The sequence below is a fragment of the Histoplasma capsulatum genome, genomic scaffold (genome assembly GCF_000149585.1).
Source record: "Histoplasma capsulatum NAm1 scaffold_4 genomic scaffold, whole genome shotgun sequence".
NCBI lineage: Eukaryota > Fungi > Ascomycota > Eurotiomycetes > Onygenales > Ajellomycetaceae > Histoplasma > Histoplasma mississippiense.
In genome coordinates, this window is record NW_001813979.1 from 757,002 (window position 1) to 784,866 (window position 27,865).

Consider the following 27,865-nt stretch of genomic DNA (forward strand, 5'->3'; position numbering starts at 1 on the left):
ATTGTCTCAACGCCATAGACGTATAGGTAGATAATGCCCATTAAGATGAAAACATCTGCAATGAGAGCTGTAAACCCTAGTTTACTGATGTCACGGATTAAGGAGAGAGGTAGGAAAACAACCAATTGTATCAATATCATGAGCTTGATGTCGATATAAGTTTTGCACTTGCTCACAGCAAGAACAAACGCTTGTAGGTTTTGGGAAACGAAAACAATATATGCAGACACAAAACCAAGTTGGCTGAGGACAATGGATCCTAGAATGATCCGTCTCATGTGTTTGCCGTAGAGCACGCCGCCAATATCACCGAATGACCCATGTATTTTTAGTCGCGTGTTGACGAGGAGTATAAAGCAGTAGTAGCTAAGGAGGGACACGGAAACGAGCACCACAGAGCTGAAAAGCATTCCTCCATTCATGAAAGCTCTTGGCAGGAACAAAACCCCCGTCCCAACGAACGATTTCAGAAGGAGAAGCATTGCTCCTGTTGATGTGGTGTTCGGTTGCTTAATGCGTTCCTTTGGTCTACGGGGTTTTCCAGGAGTCTCTGGGCGGAGGAGAGGTTCCTCTTCCGCCAGCAATCTTCTATCCTCATCTGTCATCGACTCCCGATGACTCCATAGGTCAGGGGCAAAGTACTCATCCGGTCCCAGTGCCTCGTCGTCCTCTTCCAACTCCTCTCCTGCAAAGTGGCCATATAGAGTCAGGAACTCTAGGAAATTGTTCGTAAGTAGAACTGGTCTACCGTTTTGATGTTCACCTTGTTCAGCGGCGTGAAGATCTTGTAAATCCCCGGGACCAGCAACACGACGGAGAAAATCTCTCCGGAAACCTCCAGGAACTTTGATCGTATTGATGTCCAGGACCTCACTCTCGGGCTCTGGTCGAGCTATATCAAAACTGCGTCTGCGACGAGAACCATTGGTGCCCTGTCCAGCTAGTTCCTCAGCCCATCGATAGATAGGTCTTGTAATATCCCCCCCCTGGAGTTGAAGACTAGAAAACTCCTCATTCGGTCCCGCATTCCTCGAAGAGTCCGAACTCTGTCCTGACGCACGGTTATCCGAGTCATGTTGCGGCTGAACCAAATGCCTCCTTACTATATCTGGGTTTTCCATCGTCCCAGCAGCTTGGTCTGATCCACCGTCTTTACCGGATCTGGCATCGAAGGACCCATACGTCGATTTCGCAGGGGGGAAAGGAGGCGAATCGGATTTTGTTGAGGGTGGAGAGGTGTTCCCTGAGGGCTTTCTCTGTACGGAATCGTGCTGTAGAGCAGATGCTAAAGCGGAATGACCAGGACCATGGAGTGAGAACGCATGAGCCCTAGGGGGAAGGGTGATTTGGTCCAACGATAGCCCATTTGAAATAGGAATTGCGCGGGGGCTCTGGCTCTGGCTCTGGCTCTGTCCATCAAATGACGATGGGATGGGTGTAGCAAGGCGGGCTGTTGTAATATGCCTTGGAAGGGAGCCAGGGGCTGGGGAACCAGACCGAATGGACGGGATTGGAGAACCAGGGCGTTGCGAATGAGATAGTAAAGGGGATTTATCTGGGTTTTCCGACATCTCCTCCAGCAATGTATATAGGCTTACTTGGCTGATACTGAGATGGATGCAACAAAACAAGTAAGTACGCGACGGTTCAAGAGGGAAAGCTGTTTTCGCTCTGGTATGGGCTGGGGAGGTATGAACAATACTGTAGCCATCGGAGAGAGGCAATAAAATTGGGTGCAGTCTGTTTTCTCACGCTGTGAGTACGGGAGACATATTTTATTGGTGTATTGAGTGCCGTTCTCAAAGAGTGACTCTATCCGTCTATCTATCACCGTTGTTAAGATGTTGGGACAACGGCGGCTGGTTGATTAGTCATCCTGATTCCGGCTTGGCGATAAATGAGCCTTGATGTCGTCATTGGTAGGTCCTTCAAGGGCACATGCTCACTCAACTCAATCCGGCCCTCAACGCACTAATTAAGGGACCTTGATGCCTCACTGGATAACTAAGCTTTAGGTCTTAAGCCTCTCAATTCATACCAACTGTTTTGAGGGCTTGCCAACTGATAGTTGTGTACTCCGTAGTTACGGTAGCATGATTATCATATAAATTTCTGGCACATGGACGGACTCCTGTTCCACGTCTCCGCACGTACAGTACAAAGCATATGCACAGTCAAGGACAAGAATTCAAGAATTTCCCCCCCCCGGCAAACCCTAACCCGCCCAAACTACATACTTTGTTTGCAACATTCAACATAGATACCAATTTGTGCTATTCCGGTACGGAATACACTTACTGAGGGAGCGAGTTCTCTGCCCAGATCGGACTAGTGTCCTTCCCATACTGCTTACCTAATTTAGCATCAAACAGCTCCTTGGACTTAAGATTTTTGTAACTCTGACAACCCTCTCCATGGTATCTGTATCAGCTCCCGACTGACTCACTTTCTTTTGCATCTCCTTATTCCCAATCGGAATTTTACCTGCTCCATAGTCTTCTCCTCCTCTCACTTCGTGCATTTCCACAAGTTTGGGAGATCTCTCTTTCCTGCGTGGAGATATAAACTGTATTAACTCAATTCGAACTTCAATTATGCAGCATACGTTTCGATAGCTAACTACGGGTTCAAAGTCGTAAATGGCGGAGAGCAGGAATATTGGTAATGGAGGACCACGAAATAGACCTACCTTTGCTGCTCGAACAGCTGATGGTGCAGGTTTTGGGTTTGGTATGGAAAGCCAACAAATCGATGATCACACTGAAACCCGATCTGCTGCTCCAGATCGTCCATACTCACCCTTCACGTCAACCTCTCCTCAGGCAACCGGTGTTCGAAGGTTTACAAGCAGTTTTCTCGGGAAGTCTCATGATGGAGGCAGGGAAGCAGACATGGAGCAGCAAAGAACCCCAGGCGTGGTTTTGGTGAGGCGGACGTCAGTTGCTCACCAGAATCCACGAAATATTGATTTCCTTGATAGGAAGGAGAAGGCTGAACAGAGATCTGGCACATCAGATGACTCCGAAAAGCTAGGCACCTTTTCAGGTGTCTTTGTTCCCACCACCTTGAATGTGCTGAGTATTCTTATGTTTCTTCGGTTTGGGTTCATTCTGGGACAAGCTGGAGTTCTGGGTACATTGGGTATGGTTTCAACTAGATGTTATTTAGTATGGATGACATATTGACCCAAAGAAACACAGGAATGCTTGCCGCCTCTTACCTAATAAATCTCCTTACAACCATGTCTATTTCAGCTATCGCAACAAACGGAACCGTCCGTGGAGGTGGTGCCTACTATCTTATATCTAGGTCCCTCGGCCCGGAGTTCGGTGGCTCAATTGGAATTGTGTTTTATATCGGATTCGTCCTCAACACTGGAATGAATGCAGTTGGCTTGGTCAACTGTCTGATTCAAAGCTTTGGATCCGTATCCGGCAAATGGTCTCAGTTTTTGCTAGAAGGATTTGGCTGGACCTATCTCTGGGCCACTATCGTCATGACTCTCTGTACGGGAATTTGTCTCGCGGGGAGCTCTATATTCTCACGCGCTAGCAATGGTCTCCTTGTTATTTTGCTTGTGTCAACCTTCAGCATTCCGTTCTCTGCGCTCATGATGGAACCATTCAAAAATGAAACCCTGGGAATTGAATTTACTGGGCTAAGCTCAAAAACATTCCTGGATAATCTTTTCCCAAGGCTTACAAAAGGTGCCGCTGGGAGTCAAATACATGGCAGGGTGACCTTTCAGGATTTGTTTGGTATCCTATTCCCTGCAACTGGGGGTATATTCGCGTACGAATACTTTTATTACCACGCTTTTCTGATCCCCAGGTTACGGGCTAATTTTAATTCCTGTTGTGCGGTCATTTAGGGGTGCGAGTATGTCTGGCAATTTGAAACATCCTAGTAAAGCTATACCAAAAGGCACACTATATGGGCTCGGAGTGACCCTTTTTACCTACGCCGTTGTGATTCTATCAATGGCATGTAGTTTAACCAGAAAATCCCTCTATAACGATGTCAATATCATCCAAGACGTAAGTTGTTAACCTGAACCTGTATTACAGCTTACCAAATATTCTACTGACAGGTCTAGACTAATGTCTCCGGTGTCCTTATTCTTCTTGGGGAGTTTGCGACCTCTTTTTTTTCATCCTTAATGGGGGTCATTGGCTCTGCAAAATTACTTCAGGCCATAGCCCGAGACACCCTTATCCCAGGATTGACCGTCTTTGGCCAAGGCACAGCGAAATATGATGAACCCACTAATGCTATCGTCTTCACATTCGTGGTCGCCCAAATTACGATGCTTTTTGACATCAACCAGATCGCATCATTCATCACAATGACCTATCTCATGACATTTTTAGTGACCAATCTTGCTTGCTTTTACTGAAAGTTGGGTCCGCTCCAAACTTTCGCCCCTCTTTTCATTATTTCAATTCTTGGACGGCCTTATTCGGAACAGTCATCAGCGGTATGACCATGTTTTTCGTCGATGGAGTCTACGCGTCGGGCTGCGTTTGTATCTTGATGCTGTTATTTCTCCTAATCCATTACACAAGTCCCCCAAAGTCTTGGGGCGATGTTAGCCAGAGCCTCATCTATCACCAAGTCCGTAAGTATCTGCTTCGTCTTCGGCCCGAACACGTCAAATTTTGGCGCCCGCAAATTCTCCTTTTCGTCAACGACTTTGACTCACAGTATAAAATGATTCACTTCTGCAATTCATTAAAGAAAGGCGGCCTATTCGTTCTCGGGCACGTTATAGTCGCGGATAACTTTGCCAGCGCGGTCCCAGATGCCCGCCGAGAGCAAACCTCGTGGACTAAATTTATCGAATTTTCTAAAGTCAAGGCGTTTATCAACATATCGATTGCTCCTAGCAAGGAGTGGGGCATTAGGAATATTGTTCTGAACTCAGGTCTAGGAGGAATGAGGCCCAATATTGTCGTAATCGATGAATTTCGCAAGATTGAGTGGGTTTCAGAGACGCCCTTTGCATCTGGTTTGAGATTCAATTCCAACTTAAAACCCATAGCCCCCCAGAACGGCAATGAAGATCCCGATTCTTTGGATGGCAGAACCGAACCTTGCAGATATGACCATAAAATGAGTGTTCAGAGCTATTTAACCGTACTGGAGGACCTGTTGTTCAAATTACGGATCAATGTGGCTGTGGCTAAGGGCTTTGACCAACTTGAGCTACCCGCGAGTGGCAAAAATACAAAGAAATACATCGATTTATGGCCTATCCAGATGTCTGCGGAAATAACGGCGGACGGCGCGAGTAAACAAAACATTCTGACAACCAACTTCGATACATATACTCTAATTTTACAGCTCGGATGCATTTTGAACACAGTATCTTCCTGGAAAAAGTCATACCGTCTTCGTGTGGCGGTATTTGTGGAATACGAAAGCGATGTTGAAGAGGAGCGCAGAAGAGTGACAACATTGCTTGAGAAACTTCGAATCGAAGCGGAGGTCCTTGTCTTTTGGCTTGCTAGCGGTGATTTGAAGTCATACCAGATAATCGTCAATGGCGATGAGTCCGGGATTGACCAGATGACCGTCGAATCCGTGAATCTTTTATTGAAGGATGAAGGTTGGTGGCAGGATGTCCGCCTACTCCGAACCGAATGGGCCGGTCAACAGAGAGGAGGCAAAGTGGGACAACGGGTGTCGCATCCCGGAACAACACCACAATGGCCAACCTCTTCGTTCCAGCGTGGACGTAACGGAGACACTGGTTCGCGACTCGACAACTTGCGGACGTTGATTGAAAGTTCAAAAAAGAGAAGGTCCATTGGTAGCTTTGGCGCGATGGGTTTCTCCGTTGGTACGCAAACACAACGGTTGCTGGATACAATGGTGGACTACCATTCAGATGGCAGTTCAGAGTCTTCAAGTCATGATAGCGATATCGAAACATATTTGAGTGACAGTGACGGTGATGAGGAAGATGCATCGAGTTCTGCACAGCGTTCCGAAGGAAATACTGAGGATGCAGGAATAAGAAGAGGAATTCGGACTGGTCTACACAAATCCAGACGCCACCAGATGGGCCATGTTTTGCCCAGAGCCCTTACAGAGACTGCTGTTGAAGACGAGCCGTCGAGTTCATCTGAACCTGAAGTCGCACTACCACCTTGTCATGGCCCAACCATTACCATCACAAACGAACCGGGTCCGCTAGGTTCACCTCCCCCAAGTCGCCCTGTCATACCCCGAACAGCCTCAAGCAACAAGTTTTCGTCCTCACCTATCCCCGCTACCCGAGTGGCCGATAAAGAAGATTCAGGCCCATCAATCATGTTTGCCACCAGTCCGCCCAGAGACCGCTCATCAGCCGGTCCATCAACTCCACGCCATTCAATATACGCAAGACAGCCTGAAGCACAATCTACAGCATCTCCCTCAAATTCCCCACCGAACCGATCCCCACCTTCCGGCCCCTCAGCCCAGAATGTCGTGCCGCTCTCGTTTAACGACCTTCCATGTCGCGCGCAACATATGATACTAAACGAGCTGATTCAAAACAACAGTCAAAAGACAGCAGTTATTTTCACGACCTTACCATCGCCGATAGAAGGAACTTGGCGTGACAAGGCTGCTAGCGAATCTTATGTGGGCGATCTTGATATCTTGTGCAATGGACTCCCTCCGTGTCTGCTGGTTCATAGTAATAGTATGACGGTTACGATGAATCTTTGATTAGACCACTCTTATTTCCTTGTTCTCTTTTCTTTTGGAGTTTCTTGATAGCACTGTCCCTTTTAGTGTCAGCGCAATGATTATTTATATCCTTATACCACCTGGCTTGTTCCCCTCTTCTTCTTCTTCTTCTTCTTCTTCTTCTTCTTCTTCTTCTTCTTCATCCTCCCATACTATGATGATTGTGAGATTGGAGTTTTGATGGCATATACGTTCAGCGCGCGCAAATGACATTTTCGGTTTGATACTTGGCCTATTATTTTGCACATCTTCGAATTTCGACCCTATAGCATTAGGATCTCTTTAGCATACCCTCCTTTTTTGGGGTGATATATCGATATGTTGAGCCTTTCTGCTGGCAAACAACTTGGTACATACACAATATGAGACGTTTTGGCATTGTCATTTAGAAAGACAATAATCTCGCATTCGAAGACATCCAGGCTGGCGCTGAAACAGCATATTAATTAAATCAATGGGCTTCTTAGGTGATGGTGGCTGTGCGTCATCAGTGATCTTTCTGGAATTTTGGAAAATCCTCTCCTATTGCCGAAGTCAGAATTAGCTTCCCGATGTCCCAGAGAAGGGGGCATCACATGCTATAGTGTGGCGCTGGCCTGGGTAGTCTTAACATCAACATACACGGTAGTTTGTAGACCGCATTCTGAAATCTCGTCTCACTAGCTACTGTGGCCCGCTGTTCCTTGCCTTTGTTTGACGGGCGTCATTATTCGACAGAAAAACCGAGAAAAAAATAAGGTTGAACCCAATTTCACCTTCAAGGCTACGGACTGGAACAACCTCTCACCCGCTTGATAAAATCGCTGTCATCTACCCGAAAGCATCCAGCGATTGGTTTGGTCGGCCTTCCAAGGCTCAGGCCAAGGCTCAGGCCAAGGCTCAGGCCAAGGCTCAGGCAGTTACGGGGTCTCATCGATTGTGGAGATCAGATCTCGGCACCGAACCTAGGGACAAGGCACAGTGACATCATGGGCCCATTTTTAATCTCGCCGTCCCAAGGTCCCAAATTCTCTCCCGTTGCGGGAGGCCGGAGGGGAGAAGTACATCGACATAAGCCGCATAGATGTCGAGAGGAGGCTGAGATGAAGGTCGTCGGCCTGTACGATATCAAGTCAGTTCATCTTGAAATCTTGATAAAAATTTGGTCGTTTTTTCAAGCTTGAACGCGACATGCCTACAAGCATCCGTGTTGCCGCTAAGAATTCTTAGCGGCAGATGTTCATCCACTCCCGCAAATCCCAGTAATTATCCCTTGCTAGCGCTGGAGAACGCGCTACAGATTTCCAGCCTCTGCTCCACTCCCAAAAAGGAAGAACCAAGGGCGAAATTATCAAAACGGGGAAAAACTACGGACGCCGCTTGAACTGGGAATTGTTCTTTTAACGCCTATAAGAAGGGCCGGGGTTGCCAATGCTGCTTGCTTGTAATCGATAAACATGTGGCGCTGGCCGCCATTGCTTCCGGTATCCCAAGAATCTCGAGACGAATGAGTGGCGATAGCGGGTTATCTGGAGCCGCAGGACCATGGAGAGGAAGAAATGTTTGATTACATTTCAACAAATAAAAGAAAAGTGGGAAGCTACGTCATCTCCATTGGCTGGCAAAAATCCGAAATACTGTGGAACTCGTTCTCCATCCCTGGGCTGCTATGTTGCGCTTTGCATATCTATTACCCTATGGGTTCTTAGCAGCCTCGGCTTGCCATGTTTGTCAATCCGAGCGCATGCCCTTTTACCCCAGTTAATCATTTACTGCCGTCATTTCTCTGCTTCTGATATTCGAACTCCATTATTTTCCCCAAGATTCAAAGTGGGTTGTTTGCGCTGTGCGTTGTCGTCATGTTAGGGGAAAAGTTCATGGGCCTTAGAGGTCGCACCTTGAATCTTGCTATCAGTTCACTCGGCAGCCTCGATTTCTTGTATGTTTTGTCATTCCATGATGCTGAGGGTTCTTTCGCAAACTGATCCGTGCACCCCCAAAAAATTCAAAGCCTTTTTGGCTACGATCAGGGTGTAACAGGAGGCCTGTTAGATCTTCCATCGTTTAACAAATACTTCCCCTCAATCGATCCTTTAGACCCTCTTATCAAAAATGACCCCGTTGCCCAATCCCAGCGCAGTTCGAACCAAGGCATCACAGTTGCCGCCTACAACTTAGGATGTTTCCTGGGAGCTATCCTCACTATCTTCATTGGGAATCCGCTAGGTAGACGGAGAACAATCTTCACAGGTTGCATCATCATGTCTATCGGGGCCTTGTTGCAATGCACGTCATATCATCTGCCGCATTTAATTGTTGGTAGAATTGTCACCGGTATTGGCAACGGGATTAACACTAGTACCGTGCCAACATGGCAATCAGAAACTGCCAAATCTCATGATCGTGGTAAATTGATTATGATTGAGGGCGCTCTGATTACAGGAGGTATTACTTTTAGTTACTGGGTTAACTATGGTGGGTTGAAACTGTTTATATTCTTCTCAAACAAAACACACACGCTGATGATTGCGGAACAGGTTTTGCATGGATTGGAGAAAATGAGGTGGCATGGCGGTTTCCCTTGGCCTTTCAGATTTCTTTTGCGATGATCATTTTCTGTTCCATTCTCAACTTGCCTGAATCTCCACGATGGCTTGTCATGCAGAACCGACAGGATGACGCACTTGACATTCTTGAGGCTCTTAACGACATGCCCCGTGAAAACCCTGCTATCAAAGCTGAGCTCGAGGCCATCGAAGCCACCGTCCAGGAAATGTCCAAGGGCTCATATAGAAGTCTCTTCCAAATGAGTGAATACCGTGAATTCCATCGCGTTGTCCTCGCATACGTGGTCCAGATGTATCAGCAGATATCCGGCATCAACCTTATCACATACTATGTGAGCTACCTTTCACCATGATGCTGTCATCTGCGTTCGTTACTGATATTATTTAGGCTCCTCAATTGTACAGTCAAATCGGTCTTGCCGGTAGCAATCTTCCAAAATTGCTAGCTGCTTGTAACGGAACGGAATATTTCATGGCCTCCTTTATCCCCATCTACATCATCGAGAAAGTTGGACGTCGGCCTCTCATGCTTTTCGGGGTATGTCCCTCACCCACATCCAAATATTGGGATCACATCAGTTAACAAATTTTTGGTACCTCAGGCGGCTGGTATGTCCATCTCCATGGCGGTTCTTGCAGGTTCCAACTATCGTTTGACGTACCTGGACGATAGCAAAGCTGGTATCGCACAGGCAATCTTCCTTTTTGTATTCAACACCTTCTTTGCCATCGGCTGGCTTGGAATGACGTGGCTGTACCCGGCAGAGATTGTGCCCCTCCGAATCCGTGCTCCAACCAATGCACTGTCAACTAGGTATAAACAGCCTCCCTTTCTGTATACTTGGAGAATATGACGAAACTAATTTTTTGTTCAGTGCCAACTGGATCTTTAACTTCATGGTCGTGATGATCACACCCGTGGCATTCGACAGCATCGGGTACAAGACCTATGTTATCTTCGCTGTAATGTAAATATTTTCTCCCAACGTATTCTTGTGGCCCCAATTTGGTATCCAATTCTAGAAGCTCACAAATACTAGAAACGCATTTATATTTCCGACAGTATACTTCTTCTTCCCCGAGACTCGATATCGCTCCCTCGAAGAGATGGACAGCATCTTCAAGAAGTCCACAAACGTTTTTAATGCTGTTACCAACTCGATCAAGGAGCCTTATCGTTACAATAAGCATGGTCAGCTTAAACCGGAGTATCTTGAAGACGCCATCCGTTACAGGAGCACTATCGACCACACGATCCCTACAGCGGAACATGACAGCGACACTACTTCTGAGTTCAAAGATTAATTAAGAGGGGTTGGGGGACGAGGGATATTGTTGGCCTGGTTTGGCTGATTGCGTGTATTATATCTATATCCGCTATGCCAATGTGATCATCCGGCACGGCTTGTTTGTTTCTTTCCGGAGTTGCGAAGGAACTCCGACAATCCATTCCCTTTTACATCTTGGCTTCCCTTCTGTTTCCTATTGAGTACGCTGGGGCTCTGCAGGTAAAATGTTTATAGACATACCCTTTGTGAGGGTTACAGGCTTCCTTTTTCTCGAACATTCTGTTTCCATTCACATCGAAAAATTTTTCCATTAAGTTGCTTTTAAAATATTTCCTTTCAAAATCAATTACAAGCACGGAATGTAGAGTAATATACAGGTATTCGCAGGGATTCAGGGAGGGCAGCTGGCAATGATAAGAGATTTCAGTGTGAATCTCTCAAGGGCGCAGGAAGGCAGGAAGGCACCTGGAGATCTCTAGCTAAATAAGGATTCAACGAATGTTTACATAGAAACAGGTTGGTTTTAACAATAAAAACTTCATACGATTCAACCTTATTCTCTTGGAATTCAGTAAAACTTAGACTTTAGCTATAAATATTCTATTTATCTAATACTTCCGATATCTTTTTCCTTCTTCGGTTATAACAACCTATGTGCTTTAGATACTAACTACTGTTTAATAGGCTGCTTATGTTCCCCCGAATTTCATTATATACTGTTCGGTCTTCAGACTGGCTGTTACCCTACGCCTTATACCTTCTGTAGCAATACCCTTTATATCTTATTTTTTTATCATTTTGTTACGGTACACCATACAAGACGTGAGCAAGCTGCGGCATCATGTATAGTAGCTTAAGTTAACAAAAATGGCCAAAACATAGTCAACCAGCATAACATGTTTCTCTCATTGTATGGGGAACACCCCTTCCATTGCGAATGTAGAATCTTGCACTCAGATCTCACTGAAACATGATTTAAAGCCGAGTGATGATGCCCAGAAACGGCCGGACGTATTATGCTATCATCCAGAGGTTTATCTATCTAGTGGCGAGATAATATTTCCATGTGTGTGGGTCACGTGGGATAGGGCTTGTGTAGTAGGTAGCTCCAACAGAAGCTGCTGTTGATGATAATGATTTCTTCACTCATCCTCTTTAAAACCACTCATTCGCCAAAATCTTCCTTGCGGTTGGCCTATCTCTCCAATCCATCTTCACGATTTTTCCAATGAACACCTTATCCTTCGCAAAGATCTCTCTGTCGTCCAATGGAACGGCGTTGTTCTTGACTGCGGAACGTCATGCATCAGGTATAAAATAGCTGTGATGGTCATCGGACTTGCGATCTCCTCAGGACCGAAGTATCGAAACTGCTGCTTTAGGACTTCTAATCCGTACTGTTCGTGGTCGTACGGGACGGTACGGGGACGGAAGATGTTAAAATTGCCGCCGTAAATAAGATTTATAGGCTACGAGTTGTGAAGGAGACGATCAGCTCCGTCTGTTCCTATATCTAACAACCACCGCCGCATACCACGGCGAAACGGTTCAGACTGACCCCATCCCCAGCTCATAGATGCGACTTCGTTAATTTCACCAAACCCTTAAAACCTAATTTGACTGAGTATCACCACGCCGCTTGCATACTTGTGGTGCATGTGGAAGGTCACATTAGACTCGTGGAATCAGAAACAACAGTCAATTTAGCGTTCCCAAGCCTTCAAAGGACTTTGCGTTGATCTAACGACCATCACTCCAAATGGCGGTCGATGACGTGAGAAGCCTCGTGGGTAGCCTCGTGGGTTACCTGTATCAAAGACCACACTGCATTGCAGGGGAAAAACCTTATGAATTCCGGATTTGCAGGTTCAGTACATGTACTGTACAGAGTAACTACATGAGTGCTTTCGTATTGGCAATTCGGGAAATCGGCGATTTGAAACACATGCGAACTCTCAAGCCAGCCTGTATTGGGCTAGACTGTGGAATTACACTTTAGATAGGGCAGAATTAGTGAGTGTTTAAATACTACTCCGTAGTATTGGCTGTGGTCTATTAGAAGCTATGCATGCACAATTGTTGGCTAAAATGCATAGGTGTCTTATCCATATAGACACAATCCTGGGGTTCAATGCAACAAAACATTTCCTGATGAAAAACTTGAATTTATTGATTTGGGCCTGTTGCATTGGCATGCCAAGGACTGTGAACAATGTGATCGTGCAAATGGCATTCTTGATCCTGAGTTTCAGACAAATACTTGTGTTCCAGAGATGAACTATCTTCGCGATGGCACCATAAAGCCCAGATTAATACAAAGTGATGGAGTTCGGCGAGATGCCACTGGCGCGGCGGGATTAGGTCGAACTGTCGGTGACCGAACCGTTAGTACCTTTTCCGCCCTGCCAACATCGGCTCCGAAACGGCCCAAAATACCGACCCTAGCAGTTGGATACGGAAAGGCATTTCCATATGGGTGATGATGCTCTCCACATTATTTGCTCCAGCGAGAGAGTAGGTAGAAATATCGCCAGAAATAGCCTTTTCAGGAAACCAATATGGGACAAAAATAAAGATGCGCAGGACTTTTCAAAAATAGGTTCCTGCTTCGGAATGCCACGATCCTTGCAGCAAAGGTTGGCTTAAAGTTTAACCCTTGCATCTCCCCTAGCAGCCGATTTGAGATTGAAGACCCTGTCCAGGGATTTGAGTACGGAGTAGCTGAAAAACACACAGTATTGCTAAAATAAAACACCGAGCTAACCGTTTTAGGGAGCCTTCCCGCTGCACCGTATTGGGGTCGCTACAACGGTTTCATTATTCCTGGCTTCTAAGGGACGAAGAACAGGATTCTACCAATTAGCATTGCGTCTGGCCGAAAGAAAAAGTTTTAATGAAGATGAAGTCTCATTTCATATTCGCATCCAATGCTAGGGCTGGAGCCGGAGAATAAACATTCCAGTGACCCTGACTTAATGCACACCGGCAAACTGTGTGGCGCCCAAGAAGCAAGGGGGGATATTCTTCGTTTGCAATCCAAGCAAAGATGGAGGTAATGGTATGGGAGCTAGTTCAAATCCAACTGCGAACTTTCTACGCATATTTATTATTTACCCTACTCCATGGGAGCATTGAGAGACTCCCCAGCATTACTGCATCAGTTCTAGGCAGAATTACTCCAAGGGCTGCCCTGATCGGGTTTTTCTTTCTCGTCTTCCTGTTGGCCCAACAAAACGGGGCTCCGGCGCCGGGGTACCGGGTTGTGTTTAAGATTTATTGAAAATGTAAAATATACCGAAAACCGGCGCTAAAGCCTCTCCTGGTTAGCTTCATCGGCTCCTAGGACCCTAGCTTTCGATTTTTAGTTTCATGCCTTCAATATGAAATATATTTATAACTATTCTATGAAATTAGATAACAAAAGAAATTCAGAGGGGGTACGTAAAAGCAGACATAGCCCATGAAATTTCCCTCCGTTATCATCACTAGGGGAATATAGTTCATACTATGGTGTCCGTAACGCAGAGTCACCCAAACGGTCAGCGGTCAATCCAGCCCGTCCCGAGTTCTCCATGCCAGTCAGTTTCTTGTTGCCGCTGCTAGGATAAACTTCGAAGTCCCTTCGGCTTCGAACAGGGTCAGATGAAGCTGTACAATTGGAACATGATCGTTAACTTTTGTAGCAGTTCAACGTTTTGGACATGGGGACGAAACAGAGACAGTTTGGCTTTGGAAATAGCGGATTTTGAAAACGTACGTGGATTTCGATAATCGCGTGGAGGCTAAACGCCAGCCACGTGGGTGGTCCGAAGCGAAGACGAAAGTATTAGGCCACTAGGGCGAAAGAGCTCAATCACCACCAGCGCCGTGGTGGTATAGAGGGTACGAATCACCCAATCCAATCCCCCCAACAGAAGTATCTCTGGCGTTCATTGCATTACCCCCTCCTCTATACTTGGCCTAAACCAGAACTTGCTTGGTTAAATCGTCGCTGAAGCAGTAAGCATCACAATCAGGGTAACTACATGGTTCGTGTTCTATTCTCTCCAGCGGTGTACTCAACTGTGGACAAGGTTCGGCACCATACCACTCACCCCCTGCGCTTATTAGACATGTCATGATGACGATGTTCAGGGCCCGCAGGGTAATAATGCATGAGGACTGAAACGGTGAACGAGTTGTTAGTCATGAAATTTTGTCAAAATGCTAGATAGAGTAATTCATAATATACGTAAATCCATCCTCTGAGCATCCAGACTCTGTGCTGCTCGAGTTGCAGGCGTTCGACGTTGATTTGTCCCAGAACCATGTGAATATAATGAAGAGAATTTCGATGGGCTCAACAGCCATTTGGGTGTCCGGGTAACCTGCGAAGAACGGCTAGCAGCAATTAGGGAAATTTTCATGCTAACAATGGATAGAACAAGGATCATGTAGCCATTGATCCTGTGGACCATGATCCACTCGTGTCAGATAGCAGAGATAAATTGGAAAACGACGAGGAAATTAACCCAGGGGAATGGTGTCAAGGAGAACAATCAGGCCAATTTCCTCAATGCCTTTCGTGAAGAAGTAGCGCTCGCCGATCCTAGGTGATTCGTAGAATATTCCGTAGTAATTGAGGTGTTAGAATCTCGCCAGTGCGGAATCCACTCAACGCCCCAGCAAATATGAAAAAGACAATAAAGTTGCGGCCCTGGAGAATCCAACTGGATTATAAACTTTCCTGGCCACTGTTACGAAGATATTGACCGGTGAGTGGTCAACATTAGCCATGGCTAATATTGAGAAAATGAGTCAAATTGGCGAGTGGTTCGAGGTTTATTGTAGATGATTTTAAAGGGTTAGGGTGCGTGCTGTAATTCACTCTATGATCGAGAAATGGAGCGGGAATTAGAAGAGTTATATCTCCCAATTTTTCCAGCAATTTTTAAAGATCGAAATCTCTTCTATTCGTTCAACTCCCGAGAGATGAGCTGGGATAGCCCTAATACCCGCGATGACCATATGAAAATATTGAAAGAAAATCCGTAGAACAATATATATGCCAAGCCGCTAACAATTCATGCTTAAATTTAAGCCTTGGAGTGAAATTGCTTTAAGGTTTTGTTCTGTGAAGAATTATTGGTCCTTGCGCGGTAATCCTCCGGGTTAGGTTTAGTGTTAAACCTTAGTTCACAACCTGCAGCATAGCGGTGATGCCGTGCCTGTGCGGGATTACCTCAGCTGTTGGAAGGCAGGTTCGACACTAGATCGGCGCCTCGGGTAATGTTAAATAATCCGTCTCAGCATGTAACTTAACATGAATGTTATAACTAAAGCTTAACCCGCTCTGCCTGTGCCTACGTGTTGGTTGTTATGCCTTGTTAGCTGTTTTATTGGCTGAAGTATCGCCAAGCTACGCCATCTCATACTCAAGTTTTGCGGTGGTGCGCTAAGGACGCTAATTGTTCTGTTGAAAACAATCGCCCTATGGGTTGACACTCATACGAATTCTGAATAGGGTGCTCCGTCCATCTCAACATCCCATGCGCTAAATATAGACAATGGACCGCATATATCGTCGTAATTCTCGCGGGTTTAGTTGGGTTTTCAGCCTTAACGACCCAGGAGTAATTACAATTCGAGGGGGCCATGAACTAGAAGCCGGGACTTGTTTCATTACGGAACGGCGTGGAAGGCAATTAGGGAAAAGACCTAGCACAGGCTGGGCGTATTTAATTTGCCTTAAAAGCGTGGTTGAAGATATCACCACTCAGTATTTAATCCCTTCCCTCTCCCAGCCAAACTAACAATACAGGTGAATTGGAATCAGCATATTCTGTTCGATCAGTCTTGTTTGAGTCCGAATAGACCGTGAGTTAAGAGAGTTAGACACTGAATTCGGCTTCATTTCTATTGTTGCCTAGGTCCACCAACAGCGACTCCGCTTGAGACTTTTTCGTTTGTACCCGAATAGGAAACAATCCGCGCCCTTGGATACAGAGCCAACGAACAAATAGTCGAGATGGTTGGCGTTCCCGGGAGATCCAAGAGTTGTGGTACCTGCAGGATCCGTAAGAAAGGAGGCGTAAGTCATCGATCCAAGGGCAGAGGAACTTAGGATTCTAACAACCAACAACGCATAGTGCGACGAAAAACGCCCATCGTGTGGACAATGCATCAAGCTAGGACTGAAGTGCGATGGATATGAGCGTCAACTCCGCTTCATCAACTTCAGTGTGGAGCCTCGTAAAGCTGGTCGAAGTGATAAGGGCTCGCCCCAAGTTACCTTACAGGTGCCTCTGGCGCGGGCTGCATATGCAGAGAAGTATCTTGGTATTTTCTGGAGTAGTTATCTTCCCACAGATAAACACTTCCCAGCACAAATGATGATGTACGTCAGCGGCGGTTGGACAAATTCGCTGCCCCAGCTTTATCTTAACTCGCCAGATATTCAAAAAATACTGCTTGCGATTTGCCTATCAACAGCAGGGCGAATAAGCAACAACAGATGGGAAAAAGAGGAAGGGCTTAGATACTATATGGAGTCTCTCAGCGAGATGTCTGCTGCGCTCGCTAATCGGACGCGAGGAAATATCGTTACTTTATGTGTCATGTCCAGGCTATATAGCCTTTACGAGGTACTGTGCTTAGTGCCGTTGGCGAAAACAATGTATCCGCCTCTGCTCACAGATGTACTAGGTTTTCTTCGGGCAGGATGACGAGGACAGAATAGCCCAGGCTCGTAATTGGCGACACCACGTTAATGGTGAACTGGCTATTCTGACCTCCCAACCGCCGGAAACTTACATTTCGGGATACTTGCACCAATTTTTCGTCGACGGAAGACTTCATCTTGTCAGCATACTTTTTCTTCCCATAAGCCTCCTTGAGCACGAATATGACGTATGTGCTGACTCGGATTGTTTTCGACCCCACAGACAACCTGTGCCGTTCAAGCCCGAAAGAGAATTATTTTAAGCAATCCTGAATGGAAAACTATTCCTTGGAACGAGATACCCAAAACACCAAAGGATCTCTTGATCGACATTCTGGTCGAGATACCAACGTTTCTCGAAAACATGGATACAATGCGAGCGTGCCTGGATCAGGAAATACGGGAATTCCAGCGGCGTGATTTGCTTCAAAGTTGCTGGGAATTAGAAAAAGAGCTTGTGTCCTGGCGCATCGAGGTAGGCATCACTGATCCGACGTATAGCCTCGATGCCGAACATTCAACATTTTCGCTCGATTATCTAGCGGCGTGCCACATCATGTGTCTCTACTGGGCCATATGCATCATTCTATACAGCTCTCTTCGGATTCTGTCCTGTCCTCAGGTAATCCTCCCGCCACAGACCGATCCGAGGATATATTGCGGCAGAATCGCTAAAGCGATGCCTCTGCTCTTACATCCGCAATCTGGAGCGTACGGAGTACATTTGGCAAGCTTCCCTGTTGCCATTTCCTTGATGTACCTAAATGCAGTGGCTGGGGATGCAATATGCGAAGAAAAGCGCATAATCTTCGAGGCTTTTAGAAGGTCCGGTCATGGGGAAACTGTTGAACGTTTCCTTCAGAGCCTGCGACGTCGGGGTGCCTGGTCCCCTTAGCCTTCTATGATGGATGGGCCGAAGGCAGTGCCAGCGCAAGCTAAATCATGGTTTGGTGTTCACGAGGAGTGACTATGAAGATATTTTCAATACCCACATATTTGTTTCTTTTCTTTATCTGTCGGCCTGTCTATTTATGCATTGTATCGCGTAATGTCAAGTAGGATATTTACGTTGATACTGGACAGCTCCATTTCTCCTTGGTTGAATCGTTGAGGTCCTTCTACAAATGGGTATTCTTGCCTGAAATATGTATTTCTCCTTCAACGGTGCTTTTAGTTGCATTCTCAATATGTCTTCCAGGTTATTCTCTTTTTGTTTATAGGACTTGTCGAAGGGGTTGCCCAGCTGGAGAACAGCTGGGCACTTGTATTGGCCCTTCGTCTCAAGTTTTCTTCATCTTCGTTCTCTCATAGAAATACGGATGGTAAAATAAAGCAAGCCACTATTCTAAATCTAATTGACTGGGAACATTCCACCTATTGCAAATATCAAGATTGATAAAGCTATCACTAATAATTTGATATGTTCAAGCCTAGATGAAGAAAATAATCCTAACCCACAGCCCTTAGCCTTCGGAAACAGTGTTAGATGATAAGGATCATATATTTCACACGTTGTCAATTTGCTCAGTATCGGATAACTTGTTACTAGTATTTAATTATTAATTATTGATTGACATCACCGATTTGCCATCTAGAGTGTGCATATACGAAAAATAGTTGAATTTAAATTCCTGCAGGTCAGCATTTTCGTTTCTAGAAGGATTTGACGTATCGGCATTTAAAATACCCCAGGCTTTCCAGAGTTGCCCCTCACCCACCAGCAAGATTCCGTGCTTCAAGGATTCCACGACTAATTCGTTGATTCGTTAAAATATAATGTCAGGCAGAGAAGGCCAGCCTTGCCAGTTTTACCAGCTTGCAAGTTGGTGAAGGAGGGATCTTGATCTCTGCTCCCCCACGGCCGCTTGCGATACGGCCGGAATCTGGAGGGAATGACGTGGTAATGTGATTTTCCATACGAATTGAAAGAATCAATAATCGGGATAAGTTAGTCCACACTTGTGGAGTTAGTATAAAGTATAATTTCTATGTTGAAATCTCATACCATACGTTTCATGTTCATTGAAAAACTCCAGCATTCGGTAAAGGAGAAGATATGAGTGAGGCGTAGTTATTCAGATCAGCTACAGTAGTTAGGATTATCGATAAAACCACCACCCAATATTTTACAAAAATTTGAATATTAAACGAATGAGGAATGCAGTTATTCCATATGTATATATATATATATATATATTATTTAATAACTTAACAATAAATAATAGTTATATTATATATTGATGAAGTTATCCATAACGATATTGTTGGCGCCCCAATGCCTGATAGGGCCATAATATAGAAAAGGAGCATCCGCCAGATATTTAAAATTAACCAGCCTTCCACCTCCGTCATATATTGCAAGAGGATGAGTTTGCTAATATAAATACGAAAATTGTAACTAATAATCCGAATATAAATGTACTGTAGATAAATTCACAGTAGAAATTTTATATTGTGAATTATGTTTATTTTTCAGCCAATCTTTTATGATATAGTTGGAAAAGATGTAACGACAGAAAATTATCAATTACAAATAAGAAATATATTTTATATGTATCAAATTCTCCTTTTTGTATGAGAAAAAAGAGTTCGGGTATCAGACTTTGGAAGTAAATACTTGTCCTGTCCGTACATGCCACTGATGGATTCCTTCTCCAGCAGTCAAACCAAATAGTTGCATCTTAGGATTTTACGCGCATTCCCGCCCTTTGTCACGGACATGAATTCCCTCCAGAAAAGCAACTCTCTGTGTGAGAGTTTCAATAGAAGCATTTTCGACCCTATTTAGAACCCCGATGTAACATACTCGTATCGTGAAACGCCTGGGAATTGTGTCTAACAAGTGGGATCTGACTGGCCGACTCATACTGTGATGGGGAACAGCTTCCATGGCTTCTTCTAGCGTGTGTTTTCCGGCTTGGTCAAACTCAATCTTCTGGATTCTTGCAGGCGTTTGTAAGGACCCGGCGATCGAGTGCAGTCATCGATCCAAAAACAACGACTTGCTCAGTTTTCTGGGGCTGAAGATGCTGTGTAATACCGCTTCATCCGCGGCGGAGATAGTTACGCGCTTGGCGCCGTCTTGGTCCCGAAACGGCAATTGGCATTTTCCTTAGCTCCGCCAACATCACCGCGCATATCAGGCATCCACCGCGAAATTTCTGATCGATCTCTCTCCTGTCACAGCGCATTGACCCCCTGGTCTCGGGTTGTCCTATCAAAGGTTGTCGAATTGTGCTCCCCTTGATACATTGTCAGCTTATCAATCGGCATTGTGTGTGAGTGAGTGAGTGACCTGGTCTGTTTCGCAGTTCACATCTTGCTGAAAAGCAACGTCTCGGAAAGTGGGGAGTTTGTGGTACCTACCTACCTGCGCGTCCCATTATTTCCCATGGAGAAGTCTGCACGACGAAAGGGTGGGAGTATGAGACATTCGAAGGCGAATGCGCGGCGGAAGGTTGCCAGCATTCTAACCGAGGATAGCGACAGAGAAATCCCTTCCCGTCCAAAGAATTCCATCGAAGCCAAAGACCAGACCCATATCCCCGCCCAACAAGAAGAAACGTCGGAAAGTTCAGATGGAATGTCGACACCTTCTCCCACACTCTCGGGGACAAATGGTCACGCTGATGATCAACGCGATACCCCAACTGTTAGCAATCGAACCAGGATGGGGAGAAAAGCATCGTCGCCCATGGCACCGGCGTTCATGGTCTCCGCCCCCGGTAAGGTCATTGTCTTCGGAGAACATGCCGTTGTGCATGGTAGGCGGGCTATAGCCGCTGCCATATCCCTCCGTTCTTACCTTCTTGTTACTACCTTATCAAAGTCGCATCGCACCATTACGCTTAATTTCAGGGATATTGAATTGGATCACACATGGGATATTGATTCGCTTCCCTGGGAGTTATTCCATCACCCATCCAAGAAAAAATTCTACTACAGTTCTGTCACCTCTCTTGACACTGAGCTGCTTGAAGCTATACAGCCACATATCGCAGACATATCTATTGGCAAACCAGATGAGGTGCGGAAGATCCACCAAAGCTCAGCAACTGCTTTCCTATATCTCTTTCTCTCCCTCAGCTCCCCACAGACTCATGCCGCGGTGTACACACTACGATCAACCATCCCCATTGGTGCTGGATTAGGGAGCAGTGCTAGTATAGCTGTCTGTCTTAGCGCAGCTCTTTTGTTACAGATACGTATTCTAGCAGGTCCACATCAAGATCAGCTGCCTGAAGAGGCAGAAACCCAGATTGAGCGAATAAACAAGTGGGCGTTCGTTGGTGAAATGTGCATACATGGCAACCCCAGTGGTGTGGATAATACTGTGTCAGCTGGCGGGAAAGCCGTCATATTTAGAAGAGGAGATTATTCCAAACCGCCCTCCGTGACTCCCATACTTGATTTCCCCGAACTTCCTCTCCTCCTTGTTAATTCGCGCCAGCCACGGTCCACTTCAGTTGAGGTCGCGAAAGTTGCCAACTTTTGCAAAGCACACCCTGCCGTTTCTGAATCGATCCTCGAAGCCATAGATCAGGTTACGGAATCTGCCAGCAACCTCATCCAGTCCGGGCGCTTTGATAAAAGCTCCAGCGAGGCGATCGATCACTTTGGCGAGCTATTCCGCATCAACCATGGCCTCCTCGTTTCACTCGGAGTATCTCATCCCCGCCTTGAGCGCATCCGAGAATTAGTTGACCACACTGGCTCAGGCTGGACGAAACTTACAGGTGCTGGCGGCGGTGGTTGCGCGATAACATTGCTGAGAACAAACACAGACCCAGCAGCATTGAAGCGCCTAGAAAAAACACTAGACGACGAAGGATTTGAGCGTTATGAAACCATTCTGGGTGGCCATGGTATTGGAGTGCTGTGGCCTGCTGTACTGAAGAATGGAACGGACGAGGAAGGTGGGGAGGAGATTGACCAACAAAAATTCGAGAATGCGGTTGGGAACGCTGGGATTGAACGTTTAGTGGGTGTGGGTGGGCATGAGAAGCGAGAGGGCTGGAAATTCTGGAAGCGTGGAAGTAATGCGAACTAGTTTCGTTTCCTCTCCAGCGAAGCAGCTTTTTCTCCATCCAGAATTTTGTTTCTCTTGTTTCTTTTCTTGTTATCCTCCAGAGTGGCTGGCTTCACTTCTGCATAGGATTTATTGCAATACCCGATCGACAATCGTATGTTTGCCCTGTCGAAACCCTTCCTTGAAGGATCTCATCCGTCCCTTACCACCTCTCGAACTCCCGTAAATCTCCAACACCACCCTCGAACGCGTCATCGCTTATGTCGCATCCGCATTTCCGGGATATTCTGTTATTTCTGCCTACGAGTATTAATTGCTTTTATCAAAGCGATTTCTCCACCCGCGACTCTACTCTCTGAAGAATAATAATACCCCCAGAGTTCAATCCAGATCAGAGAGCATGAGAGCAATCTCGGGTTCGTTCTTATCGATTCTTCTCCCTTGATTTATACCAATCGACACTATTTAATTTTGAGTTGCCTCTATACTGTATCAATTATGGCTCCATTTTTTTTTATTTTAACACAGGCAATGCTTCTACTCTTTGCTTCTATATTTTGCACCTCCTTCCTCCGATGTCGTTTATAAAAATTATATGTTGCTAAATTAATACCTGTGCTGTGATGCGTTATCATCACCCTTCTGCTCACTGTTTATATGTAGCGTTTTTGGCCAAAGCAGTATTCGTTTCTATAAGAATCCTCATCCTGGTCAATAGGATCACGTGGTATTTACAGCCGCTTGCCGGATCGGGCACGAACGTAGATTTAACTCCATCCGAGGCTCTAACTATATCTGTGCGTTCTATTGTTCCTGTGTTGATGATATATTGTCGATCCATCCATCTCCTTTGTTCGCTAGATGCCGGGAATCCATTGCGCCGGATCGTCTATCTTCTCTCACCCATCCAGGTAGCGGGGCCAGAAGGGAACAATTCCACGAGCTCATCTGCCATCGGCCCATAGATAACCTCTTCAACTTGCACAGTCGGGAACCCCCGCATAAGGTGCTTCTCTAGATTTTGCCTAGTTGGCATAGTAGTTTGAGATCTTCCCATTGTCCCCTTCGAAGGACGCTGTGAGATCCTAGCCCTCTACAACTATCTAATTCTCATTGTTTCCCGCTTCTCCCTGATTTAGCAATCAAATATCAATCACCTACTCCATATAGATACCTTGCATCTCACAAAACGGGGGGAAAAAACAAAAACGGCAAAAAGAGCACCCGAAAATGAGCAAATATTCCACACCAGCCTGGGCCTCCATATCTCCCATCCCGCTCGATGATGGTTCAACTTACTATGACAATGACGGCCCAGGGCAGCAACGAGAAAGCACGAGTAGAAATGGGACGTACCCGCTCGCCACAATCGCCTACGCGCCCGAGTACGAAGAGGCAACCTCGTACCTGCGGGCTGTTATGGCGGAAAATGAAATGTCAGAGCGCGCGCTGGAGCTGACGGGGGATGTGATCTTGATGAATCCGGCGCATTATACGGTTTGGTGAGTCTTACCTACATGTACTTACTTCCCCAAGCCAAAAAAAAAAAAAAAAAAAAAAAGCGTTGGCAATCTCCACCACTTTTCCTTGCCTCGATCACAGTAGGATGATTATCTGAGGGTTGCCAAAACATCCATGGTGTGTGTTTGTATAGTATTTATTTAATTGCAGTTATGGGAATTCGATTTGACAGGGTACTTACTGATGCGATTTGGGATATCCGTTCCCTCTGCCTTCCTTTTAATACAGGCTATACAGAGTTAAGATTCTCGAGGCATTGAAGAAGGATCTCAACGAGGAGCTTGCATGGGTTAATAAACTCGCATTGCAGTATTTGAAGAATTATCAAATATGGTAAGTGAGGGAGGCCGGGGAAAACCCCATATAGTTAAATAACCACCCACTAATTTGGACATACCAGGCACCACCGCCAACTCATCATGTCCAACTCCCAATCATTCCCAACCCTCCCAGCCAACGAACAGCAATTCCTCATGCAGATGCTCGCGCTCGACTCCAAAAACTACCACGTCTGGACCTACCGCCACTGGCTGGTCCGCCACTTCAAGCTCTGGGACCACCCGCAGGAACTGGCCGACGTCGAAGCACTCATCGACCAAGACGTCCGCAACAACTCCGCCTGGAACCACCGGTGGACGCTGAAATTCGGCCCGCGCGGCGCCGTCGATAGTGGCATGCCGCTCGGCGTCGACGACGACGACGACGACGACGACGATGACGACGAACGGCGCAGCTGCCACAACAAGGGCAGCCTCGTCGTCGTGGACGAAGAGCTCATCGATGCGGAGCTTGCGTATGCGAAGACCAAGATCCTCCTCGCGCCCGAGAACAGGAGTCCCTGGGCCTACGCGCGGGGTGTGCTGCGGGCTGCGGGGAGACCGTTAGCGGAGCTTAAGGGGTTTGCGGCCAAGTTTGTTTTGGAGGAGCAGGTGGCGGAGGTGGTGGAGGGCGATGGGGCTGGGGCTGGGGCTGTGTGGCGGGTTAAGAGCAGTTTGGCTCTGGAGTGGTTGGCGGATGTATATACCCAGGAGGCGGAGGAGGAGGAGGAGGGGGAGGAGGAGGGGGAGGAAAGGGACGCGGAGGAAGAGAAGAAGGAGAAGAAGAAGAAGGCCGAGGCGGCTAGGATGCTTACGCTGCTGAAGGATAAGTATGACCCGATCCGCAGTAATTACTGGGCGTATCGCCTTCGGATGCTTGATGGGGAGTCCGTTGCGGTGGCCTAAGAGGTTTGTTTCGATATGCGAAAAACGAGTCAGGGAGCTCAGCATGTGTCTGGAAGGGCTTGTTGTTGATGGTTGTCTCTCTCTCTCTTTTTTTTTTTTTTTTTTTTTTTTTTTTTTTTTTTAACAAGTTGCTCAAAGTTAAGGCCTGACACTACGGTGTGCGAACAAGAATGATAACATTATGAAAAGGAAGTCATGAACATGAAAAATAATGAAATGTAACTGTTTTGTTTTATTAACATCAGATTGCCATAACATCTTGTCTATCATCCTTTTTATTCTTTGTTTTGAGACCTCACAAGCAAGAAAGATGCATTACATTACGTCTTTGAATGAGAAAAGAAAAGAAAAGAAAAAGAGAGAAGAAATACGCCCATGTCTAACTTGACTTGCTCCCAACACCCAGTCCCACAAGGCACAATACCTTATATGAAAAACGCACAAAGAAAGAAAGAAAGAAAGAAAGAAAGAAAGAAACCCTTCATCCGCTCTCAGCGCCCCAGCCGTTATTAAGCCGCTCTCGATATTCCGCAGCCACTTCAAGGGTAATATTGCTCCCGCCACAAACAACGACAACCACACGGGTCTCCGGCCCGAAGCCCGGGATGACCTGCGCAAGTCTCGACGGCAGCGCACCACCACCACCACCACCACCACCACCACCACCACCGCCCACAGGGCCCCCATTCACATGGCCATCAGCATGGCCATTCGCCTCCCCCCCGGACTTTGCCCCCGCCACCACCCCCTCCACACAAACCCCACAGGCAAGCTCAACCAGCAAGCGATGCTCATCGACCAGGCGCAACACGCCCCTCGCCGCCTCCGCATCGTCCATCACAAAGTTACGCACTCTCATGCCGGCGGGGGGGAAGAGGACGTTGCGCAGCGTGCGCTCCGCCACGCGCATGGCGGCCAGCGACGTGGCCAGCGACGACACGCCGGCCAACGACACCAGCGCGCGCTTCTCGACCGCCTTCGCAAGCGACTCCGCGCCCCGCGTCTCCAGCGCGAGGATCTGCACGTCGCGGCTGGCCCCGTCGTCACCCGCACCAGCACCCGCACCAGCACCACCAGCAGCAGCACTACTACTACTACTACTACTACTACTACTACCACCGCGCAACAGCCGCTCGATCCCAAGCATGATGCCGTTCATCAGCCCGCCGCCGCCGACGCTGCACACGACGGCGTCGGCCGCAAAGGCGCGCCCGCCCGCGTCCGGGGGCAGCTGCACGGCCAGCTCGTCGACCATGGAGCTGACGCCCTCCCAGATAGCCTCGTGGTCGAAAGGGTGCAGCTCGACGGCGACGAGCTCACGGCCGTCCGGGCCGACGGCGCCCTGCATCTGGGCCATGAGCACGTGGCGCATGTGGGCGGCGGCGACGTCGATGTTGGCGCCGTGCGGGACGGTGATGGCGCCGGCGGCCTGCAGGCGCTGCAGCATCATGGGCGAGGTGTAGGTGGGCACGACGACGGTGCAGGGGTAGCCGAGGGCGCGGGCGGCGGTGACGGCGGCGATGCCGGCGTTGCCGCCCGAGGGGATGAAGAAGTGGAGGTTTTTGTTGTGGTTGGCGGGGCGGGAGAGGTGGTGGAGGATCAGGTTGCCCATGGCGCTGTGTGGTTGTCAGTTGATATATATATATATATAGAGAGAGAGAGAGAGACAGATATAATGACTAACCGTGACTTGAAAGAGCCGCCCGGCTGCAGGTTCTCGAGTTTGAGGAATATGCGGCTGTCGCAGTCATGGGTTAGTAGGTAACATTCATAATTGACATGCGGGGATGGCCCCATGCAATGCAGCCAGGCTCACCATCCAGCCAGCCTCGACAGCGGCTCCGACTCAACCAGCGGCGTCTCCGTCCATGGCTTCGGCGGGGGGTGCATCTCCTCGTGCAGCGGCCCGCCGTAGCTGCCCATCCTCGGGGTGGTAGATATATAGGTATTTCGACTGACGTATCTTCAAGAGGTAGATATGTAGATATGTAGATATGTATATCTATCTCTATCTCTATCTCCCCAAGCCAGCAGCGATGTCAAGGGCGTGTGTTGTCTCGCGGGAATGTCGCCGGTATTTAACTTGGAGTTTCCCGATCCGCCGCAACGGGATGCCGGCGCGGAACCACGGCATCAGCGCGTTGCTGGTATTTATGTATGTATCGTGACGGGTTGTTGGGCGCTATGTTACCCGCACCAACAGGAATAGGAACCGTACCGTACGGTTCCGTGCAATAGCCGGGACCGGGGAAGCAGCGGGTGGTTTCCCGCGGGAAGCTTGGTTGGGCCAAGTGTTTTCCGGGAATCTGGCGGAGAGGAGAATCGGCCGAGATGGAGAGATGGAGGAATGAAGGAGATGGAGAGATGGAGAGATGGAGAGAGGGAGAGATATGGAGTAGGTGTATATACCATATACTGAGAAGAAGAGAAGACAAGTTGGGAGTATATAGAGCTCGGAGTATGCCTGTCCACCGTTTACAGCTCATCCGCCGTGCCACTCCATCTATTGTCTATATATTTACATACGTATATCTATCATGCGCTCTCTGACACGGACAGGGTGGCGGGCTTCAGTCATCCCTTGGGGGCTTAGTTAACAAGTGTCCCTGGAATGTCTTAAAGCACTTCTGGGCTGAGGAAAAGGTCAATCAGTGGCTCGATGCAATTCGTCCCACTACCGAGACTCTATATCAGGCCAGAGCTTACTTTGCTCTCAATTATGTTGGGAGCAATGAGGACTACACAAGGCTTACTGTTATGTTTATGTGGATTCCTCCCTTTGATCCCCTGATCCGCTTCGCCTCCCATGCTTAGATAGT

The 27,865-nt window shown here is 47.3% G+C and overlaps 9 protein-coding genes across 9 annotated transcripts in view; 5 read left to right on the top strand and 4 right to left on the bottom strand.

Moving 5' to 3' along the window:
- HCAG_04234 (conserved hypothetical protein) overlaps positions 1 to 1,571 on the bottom strand; it is a gene marked incomplete at both ends in the record, with an annotated part of 2,484 nt that extends 913 nt beyond the window's left edge. Inside the window, one exon of the mRNA XM_001540344.1 lies at positions 177 to 1,571. Within this exon, the coding sequence (XP_001540394.1) occupies positions 177 to 1,571 (1,395 nt within the window). The remainder of the gene's footprint in view (positions 1 to 176) is intronic.
- Positions 1,572 to 2,664: 1,093 nt separating this feature from the next.
- Positions 2,665 to 5,741, top strand: HCAG_04235 (conserved hypothetical protein; the record flags this gene model as incomplete). The annotated part of the gene is made up of 7 exons (XM_001540345.1): positions 2,665 to 2,924; positions 2,981 to 3,141; positions 3,201 to 3,831; positions 4,001 to 4,037; positions 4,097 to 4,369; positions 4,738 to 5,512; positions 5,620 to 5,741. 7 exons carry the CDS (start codon positions 2,665 to 2,667, stop codon positions 5,739 to 5,741), a joined length of 2,259 nt encoding a protein of 752 aa, XP_001540395.1.
- Positions 5,742 to 7,706: 1,965 nt separating this feature from the next.
- On the top strand, positions 7,707 to 10,589 carry HCAG_04236 (conserved hypothetical protein; the record flags this gene model as incomplete). The annotated part of the gene is made up of 9 exons (XM_001540346.1): positions 7,707 to 7,849; positions 7,998 to 8,111; positions 8,549 to 8,656; positions 8,729 to 9,192; positions 9,255 to 9,616; positions 9,673 to 9,822; positions 9,887 to 10,098; positions 10,160 to 10,252; positions 10,325 to 10,589. The coding sequence occupies 9 exons, from the start codon at positions 7,707 to 7,709 to the stop codon at positions 10,587 to 10,589; spliced, it is 1,911 nt and encodes a 636-aa protein (XP_001540396.1).
- A 1,139-nt stretch (positions 10,590 to 11,728) lies between these two features.
- On the bottom strand, positions 11,729 to 12,231 carry HCAG_04237 (predicted protein; the record flags this gene model as incomplete). The annotated part of the gene is made up of 4 exons (XM_001540347.1): positions 11,729 to 11,862; positions 11,913 to 12,042; positions 12,108 to 12,126; positions 12,221 to 12,231. The coding sequence occupies 4 exons, from the start codon at positions 12,229 to 12,231 to the stop codon at positions 11,729 to 11,731; spliced, it is 294 nt and encodes a 97-aa protein (XP_001540397.1).
- Positions 12,232 to 14,078: 1,847 nt separating this feature from the next.
- HCAG_04238 (predicted protein) lies at positions 14,079 to 15,030 on the bottom strand (the record flags this gene model as incomplete). Its single annotated transcript, XM_001540348.1, has 4 exons — positions 14,079 to 14,221; positions 14,431 to 14,522; positions 14,668 to 14,734; positions 14,805 to 15,030. 4 exons carry the CDS (start codon positions 15,028 to 15,030, stop codon positions 14,079 to 14,081), a joined length of 528 nt encoding a protein of 175 aa, XP_001540398.1.
- A 1,550-nt stretch (positions 15,031 to 16,580) lies between these two features.
- HCAG_04239 (predicted protein) lies at positions 16,581 to 18,168 on the top strand (the record flags this gene model as incomplete). Its single annotated transcript, XM_001540349.1, has 4 exons — positions 16,581 to 16,643; positions 16,702 to 17,196; positions 17,258 to 17,461; positions 17,497 to 18,168. 4 exons carry the CDS (start codon positions 16,581 to 16,583, stop codon positions 18,166 to 18,168), a joined length of 1,434 nt encoding a protein of 477 aa, XP_001540399.1.
- A 2,854-nt stretch (positions 18,169 to 21,022) lies between these two features.
- HCAG_04240 (conserved hypothetical protein) lies at positions 21,023 to 22,323 on the top strand (the record flags this gene model as incomplete). The annotated part of the gene is made up of 2 exons (XM_001540350.1): positions 21,023 to 21,037; positions 21,103 to 22,323. The coding sequence occupies 2 exons, from the start codon at positions 21,023 to 21,025 to the stop codon at positions 22,321 to 22,323; spliced, it is 1,236 nt and encodes a 411-aa protein (XP_001540400.1).
- A 1,209-nt stretch (positions 22,324 to 23,532) lies between these two features.
- HCAG_04241 (hypothetical protein) lies at positions 23,533 to 25,046 on the top strand (the record flags this gene model as incomplete). The annotated part of the gene is made up of 3 exons (XM_001540351.1): positions 23,533 to 23,799; positions 24,077 to 24,156; positions 24,224 to 25,046. 3 exons carry the CDS (start codon positions 23,533 to 23,535, stop codon positions 25,044 to 25,046), a joined length of 1,170 nt encoding a protein of 389 aa, XP_001540401.1.
- Positions 25,047 to 25,527: 481 nt separating this feature from the next.
- On the bottom strand, positions 25,528 to 26,969 carry HCAG_04242 (predicted protein; the record flags this gene model as incomplete). The annotated part of the gene is made up of 3 exons (XM_001540352.1): positions 25,528 to 26,662; positions 26,731 to 26,784; positions 26,863 to 26,969. The coding sequence occupies 3 exons, from the start codon at positions 26,967 to 26,969 to the stop codon at positions 25,528 to 25,530; spliced, it is 1,296 nt and encodes a 431-aa protein (XP_001540402.1).
- Between the last annotated feature and the right edge of the window lie 896 nt (positions 26,970 to 27,865).